The sequence below is a fragment of the Palaemon carinicauda genome, chromosome 1, assembly GCF_036898095.1.
Source record: "Palaemon carinicauda isolate YSFRI2023 chromosome 1, ASM3689809v2, whole genome shotgun sequence".
Lineage (NCBI taxonomy): Eukaryota > Metazoa > Arthropoda > Malacostraca > Decapoda > Palaemonidae > Palaemon > Palaemon carinicauda.
The window spans coordinates 130,316,083-130,340,165 of record NC_090725.1 but is presented as its reverse complement, the minus strand read 5'-3'; the positions used below and the strand labels follow the sequence as shown (position 1 = coordinate 130,340,165).

The 24,083-nt window shown below is 39.7% G+C and overlaps 1 protein-coding gene across 6 annotated transcripts in view; it reads right to left on the bottom strand.

Moving 5' to 3' along the window:
• Positions 1-24,083, bottom strand: part of mtSSB (mitochondrial single stranded DNA-binding protein) — a 120,918-nt gene that overhangs the window by 12,065 nt on the left and 84,770 nt on the right. For all 6 annotated transcript variants that reach the window (XM_068384853.1, XM_068384838.1, XM_068384832.1 and 3 more), the window contains one exon: positions 18,561-18,795. In XM_068384853.1, the coding sequence (XP_068240954.1) occupies positions 18,563-18,795 (233 nt within the window). In that variant the 3' untranslated portion in view covers positions 18,561-18,562. The remainder of the gene's footprint in view (positions 1-18,560; positions 18,796-24,083) is intronic.

Below are 24,083 nucleotides of genomic sequence, written 5' to 3'. Positions count from 1 at the left end.
TTGAAGATTTCATTGGAGAAGTCCACCTGGAAGGCATATAGTAGGGGTCTAGTCAAGGCAGATTTACACGTAGAGATTGTGTTGGCTGCTAAACCTTGTTCATGGAAATGAATAAAGAAGGATAAACAGAAATCTGTTGAGATCTCTTTAGGTTTCTTTTCCTTGACGAAGGCAACCCATTTCTTCCAGGAAGACTCATATTGTCTTCTAGTAGATTTCGACTTGTATTCTTCTAAGAAGTTGATACTGTACTTTCAAATCCCGAACCTTTTCTTGACTGCTAAGGTGAGAAAATCATGAGATGAAGGTTCCGGGTTTTCTGTGATGAAGCGGACACCGTTGACTTCTGCACTTGTTGAGTCAGAATTGGATCCGGCAACGGAATCAGCTTCAGTCGTAGTTCTGTTATCAGTGGGAACCATATGCTGTTGGGCCACTTGTGAGCCACTAACGCTGCTGTTCCCTGAAAGGATCTCAGCTTGTTGAGGACCTTCAGCAGGAGGTTGGTTGGAGGGAACAGGTAAATCCTGGACCATCTGTTCCAATCTATGGACATCGCATCCACTGCTTCCGCTAGAGGATCCTCGTACGGGGCTACGTACCTGGGTAGCTTCTTGTTGTCGCTGCAGTCCTGGGACTTGGCGTAAGATGAAGGAGAATGATCTTGCGTCTAGGGACCATTCTGACTCTATCGGGGTGAGCCCGGATAGAGCGTCCGCCGTCACATTGGGGAACCCTTGGAGGTGAACTGCTGATAAGTGCCATCTCTTCTTTTCCGCCAGGCGGAAGATGGCCAACATCACTTGGTTGATTTGAGGCGATCTCGAGCCTTGTCGATTTAGGCATCTCAATATAACTTCGCTGTCTAAGACCAGCCAGATGTGGATCGAGCAGCAAAGTTTCAGTGGCTTCCAGAATGTTGATGTGGAAGGTCTTGAAGAGGGAGGACCAGGTTCCTTGGACTTTCCATTGGTGAGTGGCCTCCCCATCCTTCCTTCAAGGCATCCGTGTGGATGGTGACTGAAGGTGGAGGCGGTTGTAGAGGTACCTTCTTCTTTAGGTACTTGGCCTCCGACCATGGCTTGAGGAGTGATCGCAGATGAGTTGGTATCGGTCTTGTAAGATCTCTTCGAGCGTTTGATGCGTATTTTCTCCAGACTCCTGATGCATCTTTTTATTGTGCTCTCAACACTGGGTCTGTCACTGAGGCAAACTGGAAAGACCCCAAAACACCCTCTTATTGCCGTCTTGATATCCTGTCGGATTGAAGAAGTCTCTTGACAGATCCCGCTATCTCTCTCCTCTTCTTTGATGGAATGGAGAGGTAGTGTGACTGTAAGTTCCAGTGAATACCCAGCCATTGGAACTTTTGAGCTGGATATAGTCGAGACTTTTCCAGGTTGATCTTGAATCCTATATGTTCCAGGAACTGGATCACTTCCTTGGAGGCTTGCGTGCATTCTTCTTCGGATGCTGCCCAGACCAGCCAGTCATCCAGGTAGGCAATCACCTGAACTCCCTTTAGGCGTAGTTGACGAATGACTACATTCGCAAGCTTTGTGAATACCCTTGGGGCTATGTTTAGTCCGAAGGGCATGGCTTTGAAGACGTATTGTCTCTTTTGCAGCTTGAATCCTAGATAGGAGGAAACTTGTCGATTGATCGGGACAAGTTAATATGCATCCGCCAGGTCTATGGAGACTCTGTATGCCTGTTTGGGCAGTAGGGTCCTTATGTGTTGAAGAGTAAGCATCCTGAACTTGTGGTTCACTATGAACTTGTTGAGTGGTGACTAGTCCAGAATGACTCTGAGCATTTCCAAATCCTTCTTCGGAACACAAAACAGCCTTCCTTGGAATTTGACAGACTTCGCTCTCCTTACAACTCTCTTGTCTAAGAGTTCTTGGACATATTCTTCCAGAATGGAGGTTGTGTTGGAAGAATTGAGGAAAGTTGGTGAAGTTGTCCACCCCAGTCCGTTCTTGATTAGGCTGTGGGCCTAGGGATCGAAGGTCCAGCGATCCCGGAAAAGGAGAAGTCTCCCTACTAGCGGAAGCATCTCACTTTGAGTGCTGGTTAGAGGACTTGCCTCCTAGGCCACGTCTACCTTTGTTGCCCCTACCTCTAGAGGGGGCGTCTAGAGGAACCTCAAGACTTCGGCAGATAGGTCGTGGATTGCCTTTCAAAGGCTGGGGTAAAAACAGGCGACTGTGACGCTACTTGCTGGGGCACCAGCTGAAACATGGTAGGTGGTTGTGTCACTATCTGGGACACTGTGGCCACGGGAAGTTGTTGTTGTCGAGGTGGGTGAGAGGGCACTCTAGGTCGCTTGGTCTTCCTTTTGGGTTGGGGACCCTCCTCACTGTTAGACTATCTCTTGGTCGACAAGCCCCACTTTTGGAGAAGATTCCTATTCTCCGTGGCAGCTTTATCGACAACCTCTTTGACCACTTATCGACAACCTCTTTGACCACTTCGCTTGGAAAGAGGTCTTTTCCCCAGATGTTGGAAGCTATCAGCTTCCTTGGTTCGTGCCTCACCGCAGCAGAGGCAAACACGAACTCTCTACAAGCCCGTCTGGCTTTAATAAAGTTTTACAGGTCTTTGGTGACTGTTGCCAAATGAGCTTTGGCAAAGACCATATACATGTCTGGGGTTTCTGGAACACTTGCCATTGTCTCTAGTCCAGTCTGCAGGGACATGGAGGCGGCAAGTCTCTCCATTTCCTGCTCCCTGCGCAGGAGGAAGTCCGACAACTTAGGGAGGTCTTCTCCGAACTGACGTCCGGCAATGTCAGCCTCCAACTTCCCGACTGAGAAGGTGCTATAGACATCCTTCCAGTCTGCATCATCTGATGGTAGGGCAAGGGAAAATGGCCTACACTCTTCGAATGTGGGGCACGGTTTCCCTGCCTCGACTGCCTTTAAGGCTTCCTTGAACCCTTTTTTCATAAAGGGGAAGGCACGGGAAGAAGCAGCAATGAAGGACGGGTGCTTCTTGCTGAGAGCCGGTAACTTGGAGCTAGTGAAGGCCCTCTCTTTCAAGGTACTGGTGAACAAAGCTTGGGCTTTGGGGAGGTCAAGTATTATGACCTCCTTCGACTCTGTCTCCTCTTTCGAGGGAGGTTCCGTCCTCAGACGAACATAACAATCAGCATAGGCCCCTTTGCTGGGCCAGAACTGGATGTCCTCTACTGGGACCGTACCCAGTTTGTCGGAGAGGAAGATCTTCCCTCCTGACATAGGCATGTGCTCAGCATACCTCCAAGGGTTGACGTCCGAGAAAGGGAAAAAGGGGGAAGGTCCTTAACGTTTAGCTTCCTCAGAGCTAAACGGGAAGTCACGAGCTGGTGCATCTCAGTCCGAAGCGAAGCTTCTTTCTCAGATGACTCTTTCTTCATGTCCTGAAACATAGACAGGAGAGATGTTAGGGGGTGACTTATTGTGTCCAATTGAGGGGCAGAGGAGGTCAACGGGACGGGCTCAGCCACCGGAGCCGATGAAACCGAAATAATTTCGGTTGCTTCATTGTCGCCCTCAGGAGGTAAGACAGACTCCTGTTCCTGCTCTTCTGCTAGAAGACTCCGTTCCGTCTCCTCGGAAACTACCAACATATTGTCTTCTAGCTGGATGTCCTTCATGGCATCCGAAACTTCAGATTCTATCGGAATCTGGGCGAGGGGGATCTCAGCTTGAGGTTGAGGGATAACAGCATCCGAAGATGCCCTAGGGAAAAGACAAGCTCTCATCCTTTCGTTAGGAAGGTAGGGGCCAGTGGTATTCTTTTGAAAACCCCTGACCCATTTACGCAGCTTCTCTCTTGCTGCATCCCTTGACTCAGTCGACTTTTGATCATCAAAAGCCTCAGTAACCAGATTGGAACATACATCACATACCTGAGGGTCCCAATACTTAAGAGAGCCCTACGTCATCGCGCAGCACACGTGGGTCCTGCACATTCCATGGCCGCAGAAGTTCTTGCTAGGGACCTTGCAGAAATGGTTCCCACACTCGGGATGCTCCTCTTGTAAAGAAAGGAAAGGCGGATAAGTATTCGGTGAATTGTCTCCCAAAATTCATCATACAATGTTATGTATATTTTAGCTTAGGATAGGTAAGCTAGAAAGGAAAGAGGAAAGACACCTACATGTGTTTCCTGCTCAGCCAATTGCTATGACCTCCCTCAATATTGAATCTCGGGCATTCTAAGATAGAATTATTAAAGAAGACATTTATCCTCAGGATATATAAAGGTGTAACATAACACCGTCTTCAGGAATTCAATATTGGGGATTGAAAATAGTGATCACTGAATTTTTAAAGAAAGAATCGCTTTCTTTAACAAGTGGTCTCACAATAGGATGCCCATGAAACACTTTCTAGGTTGGAAAATGTATGGGCTACCGTACAGACCGTACAGTGGTTTATTTATTGCAGTATAATCAATATCGCAATTTTTTACTGACCACTCCACGGCCATATACTGTAGTACCTGCTGGCATGCGCTGGCATGATAGTTCCTGGGTTTAGGAAGAAGGTGTATTGCCTTCTAGTGGTAGTGGGCGGCAGACCGCTGGCAGTTGCATGCTGCCGGGAGCTGGGGGGTCACCGACATTCGGCAGCCGATGTCGTCAGACAAACATTCGACCGGCTGCCGGCAGTCATCATAGCTGCCGGCAGCCGGCTGTTATTGGGTCGGCGGCAGTGCAACCTGCCGGTGGTCCACAGTCCTGAGCCGCCGGCAGCTAAGCCTAGGATACTTGTTAAGAGAGAGAGAAAGCATGGATGGGAGGGGGAAGCAAAGGCTCAGCCTTGCAGCCCTCCATCCAGAATGAGGGTTCATATGGAAGGGGGAATTACATTCGGGCTTCCATCCAACCACAACCCGGCCGGTATCAGCCGGCAGGGTTATGGAAGGCAGACCAAGAAAGGACTGAAGAACACTCGATAGGGTAGGGGAATCTCTGCCGGCAGCCAACAGAGAACCCAAGCTAATCCCACAATCTACCCGCACTAGGGTCAAATGTAGAATGGTGGCCAAGATGTGTGAAGGCTAGGCCATCACTAAAGGACAGTAAGGAGAGGGGTGAGGGTCCTGTAGGTGAAGTAGTAGCCGGCAGGTTCTACCCCACCTAAAAGGACTCCATTCCAGTGTAAGGATAACCCCAACGGGCCAGGGAATTCGATTCCCTAGTCTGGGGTTAGCCTAATAGGGCGAGACGGCAGCACCCACGCCGCTGTCTCAGGTGTTAGGAACAGAGTCTAGTGTCGGAGACCCTAAGCAAGAGAAGAATTCAATTCTTCAGCTTAGGTTCTGCCGGGACAGGACTGTCTGCTAGGCCGCAGGGAGGAGGCATCATATCAAATAATGCCTTCAGGTGAGGCCTAGGGAGGTCTAGCCTCCTGCATCGGTAGCCTAACCTGACTTAGGAATTCAATTCACCAAGCCCTACGGCCACCGATCACAGACGAATACTCCGATGTTCTGTCCTAAACTCAAAACCGGCCTCTGCAGTTGAGGGAAGGGACAGAAACACCCTAGCCTAGATTTACCCGAATAAAATTCACGGTAAAGCCGACTAGGGTTAGCCTAGGCTAATTCAGAGGGAGAGAGATTGCTCTTGAATTTCCCAAGGAGATTAGTATCGTCTTAAAAAGAAAAGGAGGTGTCAGTCTCCACTTAATAAGGCGATACAAGGGAAATCGGGGACTTGTATGAAAGTATACTAAAGCCCCTAGGCTAGAAGCCTAGGCGTGGTGAGAATCGGTCACCGAAACTCTCTCGTATACTATCTTGGAAGAGGAAAATTTATAGGCAGTAATATCTTATATGTATAAAATATTGCCTAAAGCTTTAATAAATTATCACACTAGGAAAACTATACCATGCATGAAAGTAAATGAAGGTGCCCAGGCTAGGAAGCCAAGCCTAGCACTAGTGGGGCTCGGTAAATAAATTGCCAAATCCACTGTAAAATCGGCATAATATAAAATTTCCTAGCTAAAATTGCTAAATAGCTAAATTCATTAAAGCGAATATATACCGGGAATGTCGTTCTGGCTAACTAAATGGCACATGCATAAAGAACGACTGCGTTCATGACGCCATCCGGTTAAGGCAACAGCTCTTGTTACGTTAATTACGACTTTAATCGAAGAGAAAAACTGGCAAGAGCTTACATTTATACAAATTAAAGATAATACTAAACTTTCCAGAGGCACATGAAGCTGGTGAAAGCATCATAGCAGTAAAGATAATCCAAAATAGCGAAAGGCACAGGGAAAACACCGAGCTAGGTACGCTACTTGAGAAAGAATGACAAGATGGCGCCGGGACGTGACATCATACTGGCGCCCAACTATAATACGTGTAGGAGCGTTGCCTTAATAACGGCCCACCTAAAATTATTGCCACTTTCCCCTCTCGAAGCGTAAACGCTATTATGGGTGTAGATAGCTATGTGGCGTGTCAAGAATATGTCCTCTGATATTATGCGATATCCCATAAGGTGAAAGCCAGAGATATTCGCGCCAGGAGTTAGAATTCTGGATACAGTGAACCCTCGTTTATCGCGGTAGATAGGTTCCAGTCGCTGCCGCGATAGGTGAAAATCCGCGAAGTAGTGACACCATATTTACCTATTTATTCAACATGTATATTCAGACTTTTAAAACCTTCCCTTGTACGTAGTACTGTTAACAAACTACCCTTTAATGTACAGAACACTTAATGCATGTACTACAGTACCCTAAACTAAAACAGGCACAAATATTAAAGGTGATTTTATATCATGCATTTCCTAAACATGCTAAAAAGCACGATAAAAAATGGCAACCAATGTTTTGTTTACATTTATCTCTGATCATAATGTAGGCCTAGAAACAAACTGGAGGTAGAGCTTTGCTTATTACCCAGACATATTTCCCATACTTTTCCCTTAGAACTACATTACATCTTCCTACTTTAGATATATATATATATATATATATATATATATATATATATATATATATATATATGTGTGTGTGTGTGTGTATATATATATATTTATATGTATACACATACATACCTACATATATACATAAATACATGCATACATATATATATATATATATATATATATATATATATATATATATATATATATATATATATTACTGTATATATATGGGTTATGGAAAAAATCCGCGAAGTGGTGAATCCGCGATGGTCGAACCGCGAAGTAGCGAGGGTTCACTGTACCTCAAGTAAAATTCTCTGGGATATATCACTGTAGTTAAATATAACCTAGGAAGCTACTATGAAGGAACTTCCATCAGGATGACATGGCCTGAGCCCAAAAAAGAAATGAAAAAAAATTTACAAGTACTTAAATTCTGTGGAATGATAAAGTAAATATTGCCTTGGATAATCCATTCAAAATGCAAGTGTGTGCGTACTTGCTTGCAACAAAAAATTTGCAATAATTTTGTCTGTTATTATTGTTCTTACTGATAGGAAAAACATAAAAGACTTAAATACCAGAAATTTTACAAACAAGCAACCAAATAAGCTTGCTACCTTTCTTGCAATTTAAGTAATGTTGAAAACACACTACAATTTACAGTACATAGCACAGTTATTGTTGTTTGGAGAGAGAAAAGAATACAAGAAATTAAAATAAGTCACTTCGCAAACAAATAACCCAGTAAATATACTTGCGACATATATAATGTTTAAAACAATATCCAAAATGAATGAAGTTATTGTTATAGAAGAATGAAGCCTATAAGATACTCAAAAATAACTTTGCAAGCAAGTAATCAAATAGGCCTGCTAGAAACGCGAGTAATGTTGCAAAAACAACAACACCAGAATGAATCTATTGTTATTTTGGATAAGAAAAGCTTACAAAACACTAAAGTAACAGTCACTTTGAAAGCAAGAACCGAGCGAGCTTGCTTTATATATGTAGCAATACACTATACATAATATTGCAAAATACTGACAGAATGAAAGTAGTTATCATTATAATGGAAGAGAGAAGCCTCTAAGATACTCAAGTAACAGTAACTTTGTAACCAAACAATCAAATAAGCTTGCTAGCTTACAATTAATTAAAGAAATGTTGCAAAATAAATCTCCATTATTGTTGTTTGGGAAAAGAAAAGCCTACGAGACACTACAGTAACAGTATCTTTGTTATAAGGTTTAAATGTCTCTCATGAATGGTAGAAGCAAGGGGCAGAACAATGCCCTAGAGACTGACCATATACACTTACGATCAGCAGCTATGGCCTCTCTCTACCAAGCTAGGACCATGAAGGGCAAGGGAATGGCTGCGGATAATGTAATATGAGATTACAATAATTAGATCCAGCTTAGAACATTGAGTATTGTCAGGTACATGTAGTGCAGCGTCAGTCCATGACCATCAACAGGTGGGAGGGTCAGAGGGAGAGGAACCCTAATGCTCAAAGATTGTTGCAACATATCGCTCTCAGATTCTATGTAAGCAGGCATCTATGTCTTGAAAGCTCTCCTCAACCAAAGCAGGACTTAGAGACTCTTGCTTGTTGATGAAGTCCTTGAACCATTCCCTTTTGCTAGGTACATTGATACCAATCATGGACTTTAGTTCCTTGCCCTTGGCTGGATTCGGTTTCCTGACTGTCTTGTACTTGTTGGTCAATGAGACGGTCATTAGGTTTAGAGGTGTTTTTGCCGGGCGTACCGTTGCAGTGTTTTCAGCTCTTATTCAAGGGATAACAAAATCACTGGAACTGTTCTGCAGGCTGTACCTCAACTTGATGAGGTAAGAGTTGGGTAAATTAATGCCAACTTAACTTAGAGTCCCTTTTAAAGAAGCCTACATCAATAACTTTAAGTAACAGCTTCAGTCAGTCTTCATATCCTTTAATTTGATATATTTAAGAACACGAGTTCTCACCCAGATAGGATCCATTGTCATCACAAGAGAGGTAAGAGTGGCCAGATACCATGAAGATTAATTAGACTTTGTTAAGCCAAAGACTGTGGATAGCTATAGGGTCAGTAAAAAATGTGAATGTAATTGTTCTGCCCTCCCAAATTATCTATAAAGATCATTTTTGTGGTGTACAGTTCTTGTGTGGTCTCTTCCTCTTACAGCCACCTTAGGATACAAGAACCAATTTCTATTGCACCCCTGGCCCTCTGAGTCTCATCGCACATCGCTAATAGTTTTGTTTCAATCATGGATGCAAAAGTTGTACAACCAGAGTTTTCATGAGTAATAAGCCCTATTAGTATTGAGTTTTAGGAATGGGAGGGAATGTTGTAGTAAACTGTAATGGACTTGACACCAGGAAAAATATTTTCTTGTGATCTAATAATAGATCATGAACAACCTATGCCTTCTCTTCGTGAGGCTGGAGTTCTTCTTTAAGGTCAGTGGTGTCTTAATTTTCAAACCAATGGTTGTCCACAAGTTACATACATCCTATTGAGGAGCCTTGGCCTATACCTTGTACTATGTCATGAAAACCCTTTTATGGTAGCATTCCGGCACAGGATTCATGTTAGTGTGCTTGTTGAAAAGCACAAAACATAATTCTGGTACAGGCTACTAATATTATAGCTGAAACCTTCAGAGGCCCTAAGTACTGCAGGTTTAGATTTTTCTTCTGGCTATTGTGGCTGATAACAAGAGAAAGGCTTAGGATATGCTCATGCAGAAAGTCAACCGAGGCACCAGTTATTTTCCATGGATTGAGATGTGCACCTATGTCTCCTGTAGTGGTTTAACTAATAGAGGTCTCCTATTTTTTTCTTTTCAACTAAGTACAACAGCATTATTTTAAGGACATGAATAGACATAAAGCCCATTCTACATCTAACAAATCTTTGGCAGATATGCATCACTTTAAAAACAATCCTACAAGGCCAATTGCTCTTTTCTTCCTTGATACATGTATATTGTACTTCAGATTGAATGGCACTTCATTAATACACCCACTAATGTATTGAATTTGTTTATTATAGTCCCCAAGGTCCCAAAACGCATTCGTGAGTGTAATTGCACAGTCCACATTGAGTCTATTACAGCCCCCATCAAATACATTGTGGCTCCAATACCCTTAAATCTTTTAACATTTTTCATTGTTCCATAGCTAATAAGAGTCTTCTATTGCTTACGTTTAGCTTTTGCAATTTTTTTCTCCCATTCAACAACATTTAACTCTGAAGACCTCCCTCTTTTACAATATATATACTAATATCAACTCATGCTTAGGTCGACCCGCAAACTAACCACATTTTCGTCACAGACTTCATCATTTTTTTACCTTTTCCTCGCCTTACCTTTCTCCGAACTTTCCACCACATCGTCATCATCAGCAGTGTCACTGTAAGCTATAGTGAGGGTCATCATCACTCATCAATGGCATTATCACTATCATCAATACAAAAAATCACTATTATCAATAGAAATATCACAATGTGTGCCAGTCTACTCCAAATATTTTTGCCAATGTGATAGTCCTGCAACTTTACGATCGTAAAATCTCACTTTTAATAAAAATGATAAATTCGGAGGTAATTTGTATTTTTCCTAGCAATACTAACCTTAGCTTTGCCGAAGGACAAGCCATTAAAATTTAGCGAGGGCTAACTACCCATCCTGCTAGTTAGCGGGAGGTGGGGGGTAGCTTGCTACCCCTCCCACTCACACACCTGTGATTAAGCTCACTTTACTTGGAGGTAGGACTTCAAGGAGGGACAGGGTTGGCAGGCAACTATGCATAAATGGCTACGGTTTGTATCGTTGGCACCAACCTTAAAAGATGTTCCACTTTGCCAAGTAGAATGAACCTGATAACTTTCACAGCTATCCAGGCATCCCCTTTGTAAATTGTAGCGAAAAACCTCTCAGAAAGAAGATGCTCGAATAAAATAGTGTTTTGTATCTAAGAAAGCTTAGTGGATTGTATCTTATGAAACACACTGTAATTTTTTTGGTTATATATATCCATCTGTGCCCTCATAAAAAAATGCTTTGATCCGTTATTATCTTATTTAAAGATATTGACAGCAGCCCCTTACACTCAGTAGGGAGTGTAAGGGAAGTTTATTCTTCACAGTACTGTCTGTACAGTACTGTATATAGAAAAGAGTGAGTACATCCGTCCCTGGAATTCAATGTATCGCAAAACATGATTATCTCGTTTGATAGAAATAAATGATGCATTGCTCAAAAATGGGTAAAACGGGAGAAAGTGAAAATATAAACTCAAGTTTCAAGGCTCAACTAGAAGATGTTGTCATTAGAGAAGTTTTGACATCAGGCACGGATCTTCATCAGTATTCTCAGTCAGTTGGAAAAAAGCTACGACAGTTGGAAAACTTGAGTATCCAAGATTACATCAACAAGGCTCAAGATATTGCTACTCCACATCACCAGATCACAAAAGGTGATTTCATACTGGAACGTAGTGATGAACAGTTTTTTTAAATGTTTGCCCCAGAACCAAGTGAACATAAAGTGGCATGGAACAGTTTTTTTTGCAGAGATAGCCAAACTTTCAAGTGTTATAAAGATTACAGTAATAGTTAACAGGAGCTATTGAAATGGCATGTCTGGTCTTGGGCCCCAGAAGTGAATTCAGATGTTAGGAGGACAGTGACTGTGTTCGAGTTTGGTCTGAGCAGTTCTAGAGTTGTCAGGGCCCCTTCCAAGAATGAGAGATTTGGGGCTCTGATGTTGTTGACAGAAGGTTTTCGGTGACAAAGGAATCTTGTCACAGTGTAGGTTTATAATTGGAGATCTTCAGACATTGCTATTGTGGGCCCACAGTGACCTGCACGACATCGTATGCAGCCATACAGTTCAGAATTTAGGACAGTTTAAGTGACTTTGCAGCCTGATGGTGGACTGAATATTGAGGCAGACAGTGTTGCTTTGAGGGAAAAGTATTGTAGTACAGTATTTTCACAGATTTATATTTTCTTATGGGTGGTTGGTTTGAGATGGCTTAAAAAACTTGAGTGTCCAGCATGTGAATAATTTTTTTATTCAAAATTAGTTTTTTCTTGTTATCCTGGAACTGGAGTGTAAAGGATAATACTTTTGCCTTTAATTGATTACCTTAATTGACAAAAAATTTTTTTTAATGTATTCCTAACAGTTTTTTTTTGTTTTCCTTTACAAATATTTTTTTGCTTGTTTTTATGAATACAGCATTTCATTCCAGTTCCTTACACCGTGCTCCCCTTCTCAGCCACTGTTTTTTTTTTTTCTTAGTTTTTAATTATATTTCCTTTCACCTAATGTTCTTATACTTTTACTTATCATCAGCAAGCTAAAGGCAAGAGAAGCAAAGGGGGAAGTCAGGATCTAGCTGGGTCCCCTTGCCCAGTATAAATCAAGGGGTGGTGCCTAGTGCTCCGTTCTCTTGACCTGTTACCTAGATTTTTGTGTATTCCACCGTTGTATATTTGTTTTGTAGTGAACGTCGGGTTGTGGTCGGCATTCGGATACTAGGCAGTTCGGGTGCTACCTCTGGCCACAGTCCGCAAACCACTACAATGCTGGATAATCTCCAGGTGTGAAAGTGTAGCGAAGCTACTGCCTTATGAAAATGTTGACACGTGGTTGTCTGAGTAGATTGTGTCATGGAAGAAATTCTCTTAAGAGGCTCCGTCAGGTAATGCTGACTTACAGTGAACCCTCGCTACTTCGCGGTTTGACAATCGCGGATTCACCACTTCGCGGGGTTTTCCCATAACCCATATATATATACATATCGCGGATTTTCCGGAAAATTCGAAAATACCGCGAAATCTGAAGACAACCAAATACGATATTTTGTTACCTGTAATTCCATTAATACTGTAATTAGTAATATCTGCTCTTACTGATTGTTCATTGCATTACATATGATATATAATTCAGCACAGAAAGAAATAAAACACGAAAAGAGAATGTGATCATACGATAATTCAGTACGTAGTAAAATTAAATCGAACATGAAACGCAAATCAGATGCAGTCATACCATATTATAATGGTGTGTACTGTAATGGATGTGCTTCTTTTCCATGAATCTTTTGTATGTATACGTACGTAGTACAGTACTGCATCCAATAATATTCTTTGTTGCAAAAATCACATTTCGAATACTGTAAGCGTACGAGAGAGAGAGAGAGAGAGAGAGAGAGAGAGAGAGAGAGAGAGAGAGAGAGAGAGAGAGAGAGAGAGAGAGAGAGAGAGCGTAAAATAGCGTACGTAAATTTTTATTATTATTGTTATTATTATTATTATTGTTGTTGTTAATAAAATTATTATTGTTATTATTATTATCATTATTATTATTATTATTACTGTACAGTATTATTATCATTATTTATTATTATTACGGTATTGTACTTAATCTACGTACGTTCATTATGCGCGGGGCATCTTCTATGAGTAACCAACGCATCATAGTACTGTAAGACGGGTTGTGATTGGTTCAAGCGCTGATAGATGACGAATCAAACCTCAAGTTTTGTTATCTAGCCTGTGATTGGTGTTTTGCCCGCATCTTCTACCCGCAGCATCAAAGTTCTCGCGGGGCTGGATCGTTCAATTTCTCTTTCCGCGTATTGCTGAGTAGACGTTCTTAAGTTTGTGAAGTTTAATCTGTGCTGTGTGCGACTGTTTTAAGTTGAACTTTTTGTTGAACTTTCTGTTAAATCCTACTGTACAATGCCTCCCAAGCGTTCTGCTTCTAGTAAGGCTGGTAGTGAGCCTAAACGCCACCGAAGGATGATGACGATAGCTGAGAAGGTTATGCTTCTCGACATGTTAAAAGATGGTAGAAGTTACGCGGCCGCCGGCCGCCATTTTGGCATCAACGAATCCACCGTTCGCTATATCAAAAAGGATGAGGCGAACATTAGAAAGACTGCTGCAATCACCTTTAGCAGATCAGCGAAGCGAGTCGTTACAACGCGTAATAAAACGATCGTACGCATGGAAGGTGCTTTAGCTGTGTGGATTGCCGACTGCCGGAAGAAGAACATAGCGTTGGATACGAACACCATCCAAACAAAGGCTTTGAGCTTATATGAGAATTTTGCTGCAAAGGAACCTAAAGACGACGACGGCAACCATGCTGAAGATGATGATGATGCAGATGATCCTCAACCAGGGACATCCACTGATTCCCAGCCTCAGAAACGTTTTTCCGCAAGCAAAGGATGGTTCGCGAAGTTTCAGAAACGCTTCGCCCTGAAAAGCGTTTCCCTGCATGGGGAGTCTGCTTCCGCTGACACTGCCGCTGCTGAAACTTACGTGAACCAGACTTTCAAGAACATTATCGCTGAAGGTGGATACAAGCCGGAACAAGTGTTTAATATGGATGAAACCGGCTTGTTTTGGAAGAGAATGCCGTCGCGAACTTTCCTGTTCAAAGAGGAAGCCAAAGCCTCTGGCTTTAAGGCATTCAAGGATCGCGTTACCCTCGTGATGTGTGGCAATGCTGCTGGATTTTTGTTAAAGCCGGGGCTTATTTATAAGTCGAAAAATCCTCGCGCTTTGAAAAATAAAAATAAGAATCTCCTTCCCGTGTACTGGATGCATAATCAAAAAGCATGGATTACGAAGATGCTGACCTCCAACTGGTTCCACCAGTGTTTCATCCCGCAAGTCCATGAATATCTCTTAGAGAAGGGCTTGCCATTCAAGATCCTTCTCCTTATGGATAACGCTGGTGGACACGCAACTGACCTGTCGCGTGAGGGCGTTCAGGTTGAGTTCCTGCCACCCAACACCACGTCATTAATTCAACCGATGGACCAGGGGGTTATCAGGGCGTTCAAGGCCCTCTACACGAAGAATACCTTGGCGGACCTCGTTGCGTGTGTGGATGCTGCCCAAGATGACGAGGATGAAGATTTCAACTTGAAGGCGTACTGGCGGCAGTACACCATAGCCACGTGCCTGCAGAATATTCAAAAGGCACTTCAAGAGATGAAACCTGCAACCGTGAATGCGAGCTGGAAGAAGCTGTGGCCCGATATTGTTTACGACGACAAGGGATTTACTCCGTCGGAAATCCAACACTCTGCAATACGGAAATCTGTGCAGTTGGCTGCCATAATTGGAGGTGACGGGTTTGGCGACATGACGACTGAAGACGTCGACGAGTTGTTGGACTGCCATTCCCAGCCCCTAACTGACGCAGACCTCGAAGACCTGACGAAATCGGCAAGTGAGGAAGAGAGTGAGGGTACCAGGAAGAGACCCAAGAAAATGTCGAAGAAACGGGCTTAACATTAGAACGGCTTGCCAAGTTCTGCAACCATATGAAGGAGGCGAAAGAAATGTTACAAGAGTGGGACGAGGATATGGTTCGCTCGATGCAATTCTCAAATAAGGTCGATGACATCATGACTCCCTACAGGATGCTCTTGGATCGAAAAAAGAAGCAGCGGCAACAACTTCCGATCACAATGTTCTTCCAGCCTCGCAAAAAAGAGCCAGTTCCTCCTGCTAGTACGCCTTCGGAAGAAATTGAAGAAGTTTCCCAGGAAGAAGTTGAAGAGGTGTCCCAGGAAAAGACACCTCCGTCTGAAGAGACGTAAAATACTATCATTGACTGCACAGTAGAACACATCATCAGCTTCATCATCATCATTTCTACTGTGCAGCAAATTCATCGGCATCACCATTCAAGTTTTTCTTCAACTTCTTTCGTGGTGAGTACAGTAACAATCTTTATTTTTTACTTTAACCTGTTTTATAGTTTAGTAATGTACGTACTGTATGCATTAAGTTAAAGGGAAGGTTTTAAAAGTCTACATGTTGTAACCTATCATATTTTTTTTGTTTAAAATTTACATTTACGTACGTAAAACAATCTCTCTCTCTCTCTCTCTCTCTCTCTCTCTCTCTCTCTCTCTCTCAAATTGTTTTCCTGCTTTGCTACGTACAAGTACTGTATAATTTATATTTGTAAGGTAACATATTTTGTAAATGCTTTTACTGTAAATACTGTATGTACTGTATCATTATTTATCACTATCATCATGCGCGTTAAATGCCTTGTTTGTTCTGAGCGTGGTTGTTTACTGAGCGTACACGCCGTCGTTTCAGGCGGCGTCATAAAGAAAAAGATTTCATTTGGAAGTCCTAAGAAAAATACGTAAACTAAAACATTGGTAATAAAAAAATCAACATACAGTACTGTATAATCAATATAATCGATGCAAAAACTAACCTATACATATATGTGTACACTAAATGAGTTTGTTTCTTCATTATGATCAGAGATGAACGTAAACAAAACATTGGTTGCCATTTTTTATCGTGCTTTTTAGGTGTTTAGGAAACGCATGATATAAAATCGCCTTTAATATTTGTGCCTGTTTTAGTTTAGGGTGCTGTAGTACATGCATTAAGTGTTCTGTACATCAAAGGGTGGTTTGTTAACAGTACTACGTACAAGGGAAGGTTTTAAAAGTCCGAATATACACGTTAAATAAATAGGTAAATATGCTGTCACTACTTCGCGGATTTTCACCTATCGCGCCCGCGTCTGGAACCTATCTACCGCGATAAACGAGGGTTCACTGTATACAAGTATTTGTTTCTACATGGATTCTAACCTGTCTGTCTTAACATACAGCTAACCCAGTAGATCCAGGGAGGTGTCGGTAGTTCATACATATATTTGTTCCCTTACAAATACAACTCAGATTGAAAGGTATATAGCGAGACCAGTATACCTGTTTGTTGGCTCGATTGTTCATAAGATATATGCAATCCTCAAGACTTTTCCAGTGTCCAGTATGACTCTTCCCTGTAGGGGGCAGGAAGCTCTAACATAGTTCATGATTAGTTGAAATGATGTATAACAGTAACATCATATGTCTCTAAGTCTAAATGACTAAGGAAAAGTCCGTCTTGAGGTTATGGCACTATTAGAAAATCCACAGATACATTAATGCTCTGGTAAACTTCCATCAGGACGACATGGCCTGAGCCCAAAAAACCAATTTTGAGCGAAGCGAAAAATATATTTTTGGGTGAGATAGCCATGTCGTCCTCATGGACCCGCCCTCCTTTATTACAAAAGGGCTGAAAGAATCCCTCCCGAAAGTACTGTATCTGTAGCACCTCGTTTAACGCTACAAGGAATAACAAGATGGCGGTCGGATATGACGTCATATAGGTACCCAAAACAGTAAAGAGTAGTGTCTTAATAACGGCTCTCCTTTTATTCTTGCCACTTTCCCTCTCGAAGCGTAAACGCTATTCGGGGTGAAGATAGCTATGTGGCGTGTCAAGAATACGTCCTCTGATATTATGCGATATCCCTAAAGGTAACAGTTAAGGATATTCGCGCCAGGAGTTAGAATTCTGGATACCTTTAGGTTAAATTTTCTGGGATTATCACTGCCTTCCATCAGGATGACATGGCCCGAGCCCAAACATATATATATATAAAATATATATATATATATATATATATATATATATATATATATATATATATATATATATATATATATATATACCTATACCTATACCTATATATATATATATATATATATATATATATATATATATATCTATCTATATATAGATATAGATATATATATATATATATATATATATATATATATATATATATATATATATAGATATATATATATATATATATATATATATATATATATATATCTATATATCTATCTATCTACCTACCTATCTACATATATATATATATATATATATATATATATATATATCTATATAACTATCTATCTATATATATATATATATATATATATATATATATATATATCTATATAACTATCTATCTATATATATATATATATATATATATATATATATATATATATATATATATCTATCTATATATATATATATATATATATATATATATATATATATATCTATATATCTATATATCTATCTATCTATCTATCTATATATATATATATATATATATATATATATATATATATATATATATATATATATCTATATATCTCAATCTATATATATATATATATATATATATATATATATATATATATATATATATATATATATCTATATATCTCAATCTATATATATATATATATATATATATATATATATATATATATATATATATATATATATATATCATCCTTATGAGCTAATGTTGGGGGGTTTGGGGGAGCCTATAGGTCTATATTATGAGTCATCACCAGCCATTGCCTGGCCCTCCCTGGTCCTAGCTTGGGTGGTGAGGGGGCTTGAGCATTGATCATATAATATAAGGTCATTGTCCTGCTTGCTAGGGCAATGTCACTGTCCCTTGCCTCTGCCATTCATGAGCAAGCTTTAAACCTTTAATTCTACAGTATCAACCATACGGATAAAGAGTGCAGAAAATACTTTCATGGTTTCAGATGATTGAAGAAAGAAACAACCAGAATAACTTACAAGAGTCAATAAAGGGGAAAATTTCATTATTTAGCATACAAACCAATGTACTTAAAAAATCTATATTGCACATGAAATACTAAATTTAGTATATATGTTACCTTTATATTGCTTGCATGTCCTCTACTTGACCACTTTTATTGAAAAATATTACATCTTCTGCAACAATGGTTGCTGTTTTAATAATGCTATCATCATTAGGATCTTTTCTTTCTAGGTATCCTAAACGTCCTTGAACCATGACTCTTTGTCCTTTAGTCATATATTGATATACAGTATCTCTAAGATATGGTTTGAATACTGCAATTCGATGCCAGTCAGTCTGCTGAATCAAGTCTGAAAATAAGTAATAAGTATCATATTAGTATCATGATACAAACTTACAAAAAACTTGAATCAGTGCAAAGACAAATTCAATAAAATAATATAATAAAACAAATATAAAAGTAAGTTAATGAATGAACTTCAACTTTCAAAGTTTCAAGGATGTATGGAAAAAAAAAAAAGATAAATATTTCCATATAGCAAAGTTTTGACCCTTTCTTCTGAATTCCCCAAAGAAATTCCGCTTAGCCCTTACAATCCACCTAAGGCCACAGTCTATTACATCTGTTACTTCCACCTTTGTTGTGGGTTTAAGTGCTGTGTGGTCTCCAAGGACTTTCCTGTGAAAGGCTAGAAAAGGAAAACCAATACAACATGATAACCAAAGAAATATTTTCTCCCCTGCTCTAGGTCCAGTGTATCAACGTGCAAAACATGGACTCGGTGAGTATAAGGGAGATCTCGAAAGTTCTAGCTCATCTGGACTTGCCACAGTACCTTAGTAGGTGAAAGTCTGCTATGAGTAACGTCATGCAAGGCATCCCAGAAAGAAACCATCCAGTCCTCGTTGGGGTACCTACATCACAACAAATCTTCAACTACCATTTACATTGTTGTTGAAGCACTGTATTCATAATGTATCTTTGTGTGATCTTTCTAGTTCAAGAACATTATTAGGTTAAGTATCTACATTCAGATTTCTTCTTTTTTTCATGGCTTAATAGTTAAATATATGCATGACTATCTTAATGAGTCTATTAGATCTGTTAACTCCACCTATTACTGGTTAGATAAAATAATTTTTTCAATTATTTGAAATTGTTGTGACAACCCAGCTATGAGGCTTTTTTTTCTATAAAAGCCAGTAAAGGCAGGGAAGAGAGAATGACAGAGGGAAAACAAATGCTGACCATACCAAGAAACACGATACCAAAGTAAGTACATACAATAGTAATAATTTCTATTAAATATTACAATAAATAAAGATCAATAGAGTATAATATCAATGTACTGATAAGTGATATATGTGAAAAAAATACCAAGGATAACAAAAAAAAAAAAAAGTTCACACACCTTGCAGAAATCTTGAGTACGTTTACTCAAAAAGAATTTACGGTTCCAAATATTTGCCAAAATTCTAATAAGAGGAACGGTGGAGTTATTCAACCTAGCCAAAAACTTCCAGAACCATATCCAGAGACTAAGAGACCACCAGAGTGGATGGTGATGGTCTTCTCAAGACAAAAGATTGGGTGATCTTAAAAAACATGTCCGAGTTGAGATCTACGTCGAAGGCACGTTTGATAGGTTGTTACAAACGACTTATATGACAATATAGTCATTGACTGGAGCTTCCTTTCCTCAAGATGTGGACCAGAAAGGAAGCCAAGAAGTCTGGGGTTATCTGAGGAGGTGACTCATTCCGTAGGAAAGCCAACCACATCTTCCAGACTGATTGTCATTGTCTTTTGGATGAAAACCACTTGCAGCTTATCAAATACAGCAGGTCAAATTGTGGACTGAGAATTCTCTTTAGAAAATGCGGGAGAAAATCGAAGCGTGAAAGTTCCAGGTCAGAAAGCAGGAAACAAACATATTCCATCCTCCCACTTTCTGATAAAGCTGTGCAGATCACAGGGAGTGTAGACTTCTGAGCCTGACATTGGGACCTCGTGGGGAATTACATCAACAGAGCTGGTGCTTGCTCATACAGCAAGCTTCTCAAGAGTCCTTACCTACTAAAGCAACAGTATTTACATTTGAACTATCAACTGTTTTCTACCAATTAGCATTGTTAAAACGATTGATGATAGGATGAATTTCACATCTGTCATTTATTCTATTTTAAGGAGTGCTTAAAAATTCTATGTGGTGTGTTTGTAGGGCTTGGAACGAATTAGGCTATTTACACGTGAAACGCGACTCATAATGCGAAAAAATCATGGTAGAAAAGCCACTGAAGGTCAATTAATTTCGTATTATAAGACATTACTGTAACTTGAATCATAACATTTATCCGTACTCAAAACATATCCAGAAAATTGGCATATCCTTTTGCCTTACTTATGTTAAGCCATTATTTCTGCCAATTTTAACTGAACAATCAACTTCACTGATAATAATTTTATTTATCATTTACTAATTTAGTATTAGTCTTTTTATTTATCTTTTATATAATTTGTTGTTGTTTTATCAAGTGTAGTCATAGCTTAGGGTCTCTTTGTATTTGAATGAATTGAACCATCGCTGTCATCCTCTAAGTGCAGTTTTCTGTCAACTGGTGCACTTCACATGATGTTTTAATATCATTTTGAAGTCTTTCCTTGTTTTTTATATGCTGTGTGTGTGTGTATGTGTGGATTCTAATCACTCACCTTGGTTGAAATCATGAAATGTCCAAGGTAAAATGTTTCATGTTTCCAAGGTAGTCTCAATTAAACTCAATTAACGGTGAACATGTCAGTTTGTTCATTCCAAACAGAACACTTTAACTGACATGTATATACGTAATGGTGGATGATCACGGTCAGTACAGCTATCATCTGTTTGTTTACTCAAGACAGACCGCTCTAATTAATATGTATCATGTAACAGCAGATGATTATGCACACGTTCTGTTTAAAAGACTTGGTTGTGGGGAAAAATACTATGGCTAAAATTTAAAATAATCGTGAACATAAAATTTTCAATGTTTGCGTGAACTTTCGTCCCAGTGAATTCAAATCTCACAGTAGTTTATGGAAGTTTACTCTCCCCAGTGATTTGTTGCCGGAAAACGTCCAATTCTCATATTTTTCACGAGTAGTGCATATATCAATGACATCATTTGATGGATACATAAATTTTTCTTAATTTGACAAGGGTGTGATGATAATAACCGTTTGTTAACACTAATGTATCAATGTAGATCTCACATTGTAGACTTTTTTAAACTTTTAGCAAAAAAACAACAAAGCCTGCAATATGAACAACTATTTTATTTGTACATTTTATCAAGTGATAACAGTTTGGAATATAAACATAAATATCTTCCTTGTCAGCTGAATGTACTTCATGAATATCTCAAATTCTATGTCTTGACACAGAAGCATTTGTATTCTTTACTGCAACATAATTTTTTATGCTGTTTGAACCAAATAATGTGAGCATAAACTAATGGCAAGCTGTTGCCACAAATGATATCCATTGAGCTATTATGTACAAGCTGCAGAGAACTGTCTCACTGTTGGATTATCATTATGACCTCTTAACTGACTTTGTGGGTCATCAAAAATAGCAAAGGCTAACCATCAGATGCTATAAAATTTTTAACAGAATCTGAAGACTTTGTAAGCAATAGAGAATGCCAATGAGTCTAGTTTTTCTATTAGATTTTACGATGTCTTCACCATCTGGAAGTCTCAATGATCTGATACTTAGTTCTGCTTTTATTTCGAAAATCTTAATATCGCTTGCATTATTCTTTTGAATTGAGAATTTAAATCCCTTTGCATTTAGATTTTTAGAATTCAATATGCCAAATAAGGTTATACATACCATAATGAATTTAATAGTAGCTTCATTTCTCTCAAACTCACTTATTTTTTCATCAAGGCAGAATTTGAAAGAAGTTGGAACAGACTCATTTAGGAGTTGTGCCGCTAACTTAACATACAACTTTTTTTTCATTCATGTAACATGAGCAGCTCTGAGCTTATTACCTAAATGGAGTTTAGATATGTCATGCTTATAAAAAAACTGAAACCTTAGTTCACATCAATTTGCAGACCCACAAAAGAATCATGGTTTTAGTTGCCCGTTCCAATATGGCTCCCAGGTACCAAAGTGGCTTTACTTATCCCGCAATCTGGTGTCTCTATGCATTATCCCTCCAAGATTAGAACCAGCTTATATTGCAAATAAAAGAGCTCCTTCACAATTTCTAATTTCAAGGGATAAATATTGAAATATGACAAATTCGTAGATAATTTGTATTTTTCCTAACTATACAAAACTTAGCTATTTAATAGGGGTATTACTTTCAGCGTAGCTGAAATGACGAGCCATTAAAATTTAACGAGGGTTTACTACCCACACCGCTAGTTAGCGGGGGTAGGAGAGGGTAGCTTGCTACCCCACCCCCCCTCACACACACCTGTGCTTGAGCTCACTTTGCTTGGAGGTAGGACTTCAAGGGGGATAGGGCTGGTGGGCAAGTTTGATTAAATAGCTAAAGTTTGTATAGTTAGGAAAAATACAAATTATCTACGAATTTGTAATTTGTTCCGTAACTGACATACAAACCATGCTATTTAATAGGGGTGACTCGCCCATTAGGAAGGGTGGACGTCCCAGCCAGTACTGGCTTTTTGGCTTTGCCCGGGGACTCGTTATTTGAGTGTGTCAGCACCTAAGAAATAAGGAGTCCCTGCACCTCGCTAGAACCTTGCTACGCAAGGACTGCGGCCTACGCAAGCTGTGTGTGAAGGCATAACGAAGTGTGACTTGTCCTAGGGAGTTGATCTGAAGTTCTTTAGATGGAAACTTGTAGACCAGGACTCTCGCAATACCACCTTCTCAGGGTATGGGGACGTGACATTATTAATGTGACATGAACAAATATAATGTGTGTGTTCTTGTATGTATCGTCTTCGTCTTATTTAACTTTTCAATGTTATTCATCCAAATGTCCATGTCTGTTAATCTATTAGCTCCCTCTAGGTTTTTATTCAAGTATATATTCAGGAGAGCTGGTAGGTATTTTAAGAAATCAATGGCAGTAAACCTCATTTAATCTCATTTATTGGGAAATGGTAAGTATCAATATATTACTCCAAATTTTATACCGTCATTGTAACTATACTTAAGACTAATCAATTAACTGCGGAGTACACCTCGTTAACATGTTTGTGTTTACAGTAACCAAGCATGGTTACTGGCGAGAATTTGGAAACCCAAATCCTGTTATTCGGTCTTTGGTCCTCGCAGCGTGGACACTTAGCTCGGGCCAACACCGTCTCGAGGGCGTCTCTGCCTGGTGCCCCCAGGTTTGTCAGGCTTTATATGTTAGCCTACGTCGTACTACGGTTATGTAGTGGAATACTTCCCAAATATTCTATACAGGTCAGTATGAGTGTGTGCTTTGAGGTGTATTGTAAAATATATGCATTCCGATTGGATTTCTATAATGTCCAGCATTTAATTTATTATTATTGATCCATTTAATTGCCAATGTTAAATAGAACATTGCCATTTTTAAAATCCCTAATAGTCTGTGTCGAGTGCTTTGCAGAACATATTTCTTGAAACCTAATATAATA